The 7,714-nt window shown below is 26.5% G+C and overlaps 1 protein-coding gene across 1 annotated transcript in view; it reads left to right on the top strand.

Annotated features, from left to right (window-relative positions):
* The window catches only part of kcc (solute carrier family 12 member kcc), a 15,964-nt gene extending 8,726 nt beyond the window's left edge, over positions 1 to 7,238 (top strand). Inside the window, exons 9-15 of the mRNA XM_011498225.1 lie at positions 181 to 616; positions 1,054 to 1,518; positions 2,335 to 2,442; positions 3,686 to 3,844; positions 5,210 to 5,517; positions 5,759 to 5,898; positions 6,292 to 7,238. Coding sequence (XP_011496527.1) covers positions 181 to 616; positions 1,054 to 1,518; positions 2,335 to 2,442; positions 3,686 to 3,844; positions 5,210 to 5,517; positions 5,759 to 5,898; positions 6,292 to 6,383 — 1,708 coding nt within the window. The 3' untranslated portion in view covers positions 6,384 to 7,238. The remainder of the gene's footprint in view (positions 1 to 180; positions 617 to 1,053; positions 1,519 to 2,334; positions 2,443 to 3,685; positions 3,845 to 5,209; positions 5,518 to 5,758; positions 5,899 to 6,291) is intronic.
* The last annotated feature ends 476 nt before the right edge of the window (positions 7,239 to 7,714 follow it).

The following is a 7,714-nucleotide window of genomic DNA, read 5'->3' as shown; positions in this document are numbered from 1 at the left end:
TTCGTAATATTATAATTATTATTATTATTACTATTACTCTTCTATTAAAATATCTTAGCATATATATTAAATCCTTATTAATTTATTTATTAAGATATAAATACCAATACTTTACTTTATAATCTGTTATGGTTTCTTCGCTGATCAATGAGCTCAAAAAACAAATTGTGCTTCTAACAGATACTATCACTGGAGTCTATCGTTTATTGGACTATCTCTTTGCATCGCAGTAATGTTCATGACGAGTTGGTACTATGCATTAGTGGCCATGGGAATGGCTGGGCTCATTTACAAATATATTGAGTATAGAGGTGCAGAGAAGGAATGGGGTGATGGAATTCGGGGGCTCGCTCTGTCAGCTGCGCGATATTCACTTCTCCGCCTCGAGGAGGGACCGCCCCATACGAAAAACTGGCGCCCGCAGATCCTTATTCTGGCTAAAATTACAGATGATCTCGCTCCAAAATATCGTAAAATGTTCGCCTTTGTTAGTCAGTTAAAAGCTAGCAAGGGTCTAACCATTGCAGTCAGTTGCATCGCTGGAGACTACACTCGTAGATCTGGAGATGCTAACGCTGTCAAACAAGCTTTGAGGAGAACTATGGAAGAAGAAAAGGTTAGTTACTTTTCTAATAATCTTTCAATAATGGCCCTCAATACAAGTCCTCAAGACAATAAAATACCTTCAGAGTTTTATGGATGATCCACCTTATAAAAGTTAAATTAATGAAAATTTGTTAAAATCATAATTGTTAAGATGTAATTAATCTAATGATATTATTTTCATTTTTGTTTTCATTCCCATTATCATTTTCACATTTATCTCAGTGTTTATATTTAATATTATTTTAATATTTTATGGAAGAATAAAATTAAATTCAAGAGATACAACACTGAAAATTAAAAAGATAAATAGCAAAAGAATTAAAATTCATTGATAATTTAAATTTAACTTAAATGTACCAAACAACAGCTACATATGCTTGAAATTTGATAATCAGACAAGTCATGTTGGAAAAGAATTAATTAAACAAAATTAATTTTCTATCGTAGGTTAAAGGTTTTGTGGATGTTTTGGTGACCCGCAACGTGATCGATGGCTTAAGTTCACTCGTTCAAATGACTGGCTTAGGCGGGATGAAGCCCAACTGTGTGATCCTTGGTTGGCCCTATAGCTGGCGTCAAACGGAGAGTAGCCACACATGGCGTACTTTCTTACAGACGATGCGCTGCGTCACCGCAGCCAAAATGGCGCTTATTGTACCTAAGGGTATAAACTTTTTCCCAGACTCAACTGAGAAGGTCATTGGTGATATCCACGTTTGGTGGATCGTACACGATGGCGGTCTTCTCATGCTTTTACCTTTCCTACTGAAGCAGCATCGTACCTGGAAGAATTGCAAAATGAAGATTTTTACTGTCGCCCAAATGGAGGATAATTCCATACAAATGAAGAAAGACTTGAAAAAGCTCCTTTACGATCTTAGAATTGAAGCCGAGGTGGAAGTTGTCGAAATGGTTAAAGCATATACTTTTATTTTCCCATCAAATTTTTATTTATATCTCTTAAAACATGCATTTATGTATACAATTCTGATAAATATAAAATTGTGCTAAATGAATTTTATTTTATAATTTTATTTTTTTTATTTTATTTTTTTATTTTTTATTTAAGAATTTTAATTTATTTTATAAATTAATTTTATTTATTAATTTATTTCAGTACTGTTATCTTTATTGAAATATCTTTTACCGAAATATCTTATATTTATTAAATTAAGATAACAAGAAATATCGTAGTTTCATTAAATTTCTTTTTGCCAATTCTTTATTCCTCTATAATCAATAATCGAGATTATTACGTAGCCTTACAATCTTAGCAATTCTAACTGTATACCATGACGTAAAATGATTTATATAATTTTTTTCAATTTAAATTCCATGACGCTTTTTCGACAACTATATATTTTTTAAATATATATATTCATACCAATTAGAAAAATATTTATTTAATTATTATACAAGATTTCTGTATCACAGAATTATTCTATTTTAATAATGATTGGACTTTTCCTATTTTCATAAAATGCACGAAATGATCATTAAATTGTAAATCTTGTTTTGAGAATATTATCTTATAATTATTTTCATATTTTAACAATATATACACTATTGTGATCTCATTTTAAGATAATATTATATAAGAAATTTATACATATATATATATATATATATATATATATATATATATATTGAAACTCATCTATAATACTAGATTTATTGAAATCTCATTTTTTAAATAATTATTGAAAAATAAGTTGCAAATATTTCTAGATGGATTCAGATATTTCTGCATACACTTATGAGAGAACGCTATTGATGGAACAAAGAAATCAGATGTTACGAGAAATGCAATTGAGCAAGAAGGAATCAATAGGAATCGTATGTATTGCATCTATTACTTATAAACTTTAAATGAAATATATATAAAAAAGAATAATATTTACTTATAATAATTATATAAAAGTTGAATACTTATAGGAACAGATTTAGATAACAAATTTTTTTATCATTAGTCCATAGTAACATGAATTTTTTTTATGTTAATTATAATTTGTCGAATATTTAATTTTTTTAATAATAATGTTATAATGTTTTTATTTATAATTATAATAAAGAAAGGTATTATTATGTTAGCAATTTGATTGTAAATGTAAATTAAATAATTATAGAAACACTTGTGTTTAAATAGTATAATATTTAATTTACAAAATTAAAATTTGTAATATATAGATAAGTATAAAGTTAACTACACTTATTTTTGTAATTTATTTATGCATAAACTATTAAAAGTAATTTAATCCATTATCCTTATACATCAGAAAGTTTTTGTCATTAGTAATTCTATTTTTATTACATTTAAATAAAATATGAATAAAATAAAAATTTTTTTATTATAATATTATTATTATAATAAACATTATAATAACAATAATATATTATTTTGTCTCGTAATTGAGTACATTAGAATATAATATGTAAAATAAAATATTATATAATATTACACCGATTTTTATTAGTATAATGTAAAATTCAATTTCCGAAAATAAACTTCAAACATAACGCTTCGTATCTTAATATTATTAGTTATAGAATACCAAAATATTATGTACTTTTTTAGTGCAAATTGATTTAAAGAAGATTTGAACTTTATTTACAATAGTAAACAAAATTTTATTTTTATGTTATCTAACATTTTACTATTTACAAATATTGAAAGATACAATAAAAATACCTTTTTATGAAATTTCAAACAATTGATGTTGACAAATTAATAAAAATAATTTAAAGATAATAAGTTATCAAAATTATTGTATCGAAAGTATTTATATACTTTTCGTTAAAAAGTATTTAAGAATATTTACATTTTTAATGAAGCATTGACATCAATATATAATCTTCACTAAATATATTAATTTTCAATGTCTATCATATTTTATTGCAAAAAAAGTATAACAAGTTATGTTACTTAAATATAATGAAACAAGATTTTTTTTCAAAGAAATTACTGAAATTAGTTAGGAAATAAAGATCATGAGATATTTAGAAAATAAGATTACTGATCAGATAATATCTGTTTGTTGCTTTGCTCCGTCGCGGATACTCTCATGCGTATATGGATCAGACATCAGTGGACTTCAACGAGGTACCTGCCGAGGAAAATTTACCTCCGGTTTGTCAGAATACCCTTAAGGCTCCAGATGTCCTTCTCCAATTTAGTGTCTTCATCTTGATGTTTTTTTTTAACAATCAAGTTCAATATGTCTCATATCTATTTATTTTTCACTCTTGAAGAGAGTTCCATATATGAACTCGTACTATTATCATTCACTATTTTTGTTACATGTTTATATTCGTGTACATAAATATGCGCATCACAAAAATAGAGATATATGCCCCTCAAGATTTAGAAATATATTATCGTACATCACACAATTTAATTTAATCATTCTAATATTCAATGTTCTTATTTTTTAATTTATTTTTTCGAAGGATATCTTCGAGATTTATTTTATGTGTTTATCATTTCTGCACGCCTTGCAAAGAAGATGCTTCAAAATAATTGCTCAATTTTTAAGGGCTTGATAGCTGTCGCGAGACTTCACAATTTTTTTTCTCAAGCAACAAATGTTTTCGATCATAAATTTTTCTTTTATTTCTACACTCATCGTACTGAAATAATAAAAGGAGGATTCTATCTCACTTCTCATAAAGAGAAAAGTGCAGTTAAATATTACTACACAGATTTAGCTGAAAATATATTATATTTAAATCGTTAATTTCTATTATTATTAAAACCATATAATGATCATATGAACTGACGACCAAAACAATTTAATGAAATATAAATTATTTTTTATAGATTAAATATTTATATTATTATATTTTAAAATCATTTAATTACCCTCGAGTATGTTAGTTTATCTTGTTTATTATGAAATCTGTAGATGATTATATTTAACTAACTTTTTTATCTCTATATTCCACATTTAGCTTGAATGGCACATTCAATTCATTCATGTTTAATAACTTTGACTTTAGACTTCATGATATCATAAATATTTTATTTGAAATTCACAACGCTTATAAATTAGTTTGTAGTTAATTTTTCGAAACATTTATCACAACATTTTCATAAGCTGAATGTTGATTAAGACGATGATAAATATATTTTATTTAAATTACAATTATGAATAAATTTATTTCATTACAAATTTAAAATATGTACGTGTTACTGCTTAATTATTCATGCATATTTCACATATGAATAAGGAACATTTTTATAATTTATCAATAGATTTATAAATTAGCAGAGTATTCAGAATAGAATAAAACTACGTCATGCTAATATTTCATAATCTAAATTTAAATTAAATATGTCATCATTATAATCATCATTCAGCTCTTTAGATAAAAGTTTATACAAACTGGACGCTGAGCAAACCTGAGCACTACATTTCTCTAATGTGTCTATTTTCTCCCTCTCCTTCTTTCTCTCTCTCCCTCCCACTCTCTCTCTCTCTCTCTCTCTCTCTCTCTCTCTCTCTATATATATATATATATATATATATATACATATTTCTGTATCTCCATTTCTATATATCTCTATCTATCATTCCCTCTTCCCTCCGCTATGCTCTCCTCGCAGGTACAGGCGATCGTTGACCATCATCATCAGAATATGGAGATCAAACAAACAAAGGTCCGTTTCCAGGAACCTGGAACACAGCAGCAAAGTCCTAGTGCTGGAGACGAGCAGGAAAACTCAAATAAGTCTGCCATCTCTCCTGAAGAGAAGGAAAAACTTGACAACTCGATCCAAGAGAATGTTGTGTCCGAAAGTTCACCGAAACTTAGCAAAAATGAAATTGAGAAGGAAGCAACTACAGAAAATCAGGAGATTCCTCAAGAGATTAGGGAAGGTGATGATGAAGACGATTCTGAACCTCATACGCCGTAAGATAACAATTTTCAGTGTTTTAATTTTATTTTAATTTAATTAAAATAATGTAACGCATAAATAGTGTGATAGATTCAATTTATTATAATACATTATTTCCTTTTATTTAAAAATTAATTCATGTTGTTATATGTGGTTAAATCTATATTTATCTATTATTATATACAGAATTATAGTAATATTTTTTATGTATTTTGATAAAATAAATATATAAATATGCATTGATTATAATTACAGTGGAGCAGATAACGTGAGACGAATGCATACAGCAGTAAAATTAAACGAAGTTATTGTTAACAAGAGCCATGAAGCTCAACTGGTCATTCTAAATCTTCCTGGACCACCTAAAGATACTAATATTGAACGCGAATCAAATTGTATTATATTATCTACTACTAATTTTTATTACGTATTGTGTGAATAAATACTTATAATATTTCTTATCCAAATTTTTATTTAAATTTCATATAAACATTTAAAATTGGATTATTAATTTCATATACATTATGTACTGCTTCAATAAGCATTTTAATTATGAATTATTAATATAATTACGTATATTTTTAATTAATAAATTTAAATTTTATATAAAATTTTATTTAACGAATTTTTGTAATTTAATTTTAACAATTGATTACAAAAAAAAGATGCAGTATTTTAAGTTATTTTATGTGAACAGAAGAAATATCATAATTTATGCACGCAATATTACAATAAAGAAATCCATAATAATGAAAATCACTTTATTATATTATTGATAAAAAATCTAGATATGGTGTTCTTGGAGGTGCTAACGGAAGGTCTAGAGCGTGTACTTATAGTGCGGGGTGGAGGCCGAGAGGTGATAACCATGTACTCCTGAAGAGGAATAATAGCCATAACAGTAGAAGCAATTGAAATTGAAATCGGTAGATCACAATCACTATCGAGCACTAATTCACTTTTTACGCATCAAAGTGATCACTTAATTCTCAACTATGTAACTACAAGTACACCAATACTGTCGTAAATCTGCAACAGCAGCTCATTATGTATCCCTATTAAAGCCCAAGGTCGCATTCAATAACGCAATACGAGGGATAACTAATAAAATAGGTAAATAGCATCTTATTACAATAAAGAAGATAATGCGAATATTGGAATGAAAGAGGGTAAAAAAATATAGCGTCCACCTATCCTCGTAAGAATAAACGCCAATATCACGTGCCAAAAGTTCGCTTTCAAAGCACAATTGAAATAAATGTTCAGCGCGTAAGTGAATACGATTAAGAATATCAGGAGAAGGTTTAGCTGCTGTTCATTCTGATGAGTTAGAATTCAATACTAAATAAATTTTTCTAATCATCTAAGATTTTTCATCACAATGGGTCGCTAAATGATACTTTACCCTCACAATTACTAAATCACAAATGTATACTACTTTTTTATTCTCAATATTTCAATATTTTCGATGTACTACTAAAATAGTCGAAATATATCATCTTAGAGTATTTCGAATCAAAATTAATTTAAGCAGAAGATAACAAAAAATTAACAAAGGAAGTATCTTATTACAGTACTTATAAGTATAATAAATATTCATAGTGTGTATGATAGTGAGTTTATGTAGCTGAAAAAAAATTATTCAAGATAAAAGCATTTAAACTTCTGTCATACGAAAAAACTCTACGTCCAGTTCAGTTTCAATTACAAATAAAAACAAAAATTCATACTTACAAATTCCATACTAACAAATAATAAATGAAGTTATATGATATTTAGACAAATATAGAACAAAAGAATTTTCTTAAAATATTGAAAAAAACTTACTAAAAAATCAAAATTTAGCTCAAAATTACAGCATCTACGAAAACCACTGCCACAATACTTTTTTAATATTTTGCGTTATGTTAACAACGCGAAAAGGTGGTCACTTTTCTACATGCATTATTGTGGTTGTTTAGTAAAAAAAATCTTAATAAAATCAAAATAATTTTAATTGCTTAACAGACATGTAAACTTTTAGAATCTAGCCTAGATTTTACATAGTTTTACATAATAATAGCACTCAGAATTCTACGCTTAATTAATATTCGTAATTTATTAACAAATAAAAATTATGAAATGATATAGATAAATAAAAAACGATCGTATTTGCAACTCAAATGATTTTTAAATAATCAGCTTAGTATAGGAAAATGTTTCTTAAAAATT

This window comes from Ceratosolen solmsi, unplaced genomic scaffold, assembly GCF_000503995.2.
Source record: "Ceratosolen solmsi marchali unplaced genomic scaffold, CerSol_1.0 scaffold14, whole genome shotgun sequence".
Lineage (NCBI taxonomy): Eukaryota > Metazoa > Arthropoda > Insecta > Hymenoptera > Agaonidae > Ceratosolen > Ceratosolen solmsi.
This window is presented reverse-complemented; position numbering and strand designations above follow the sequence as displayed.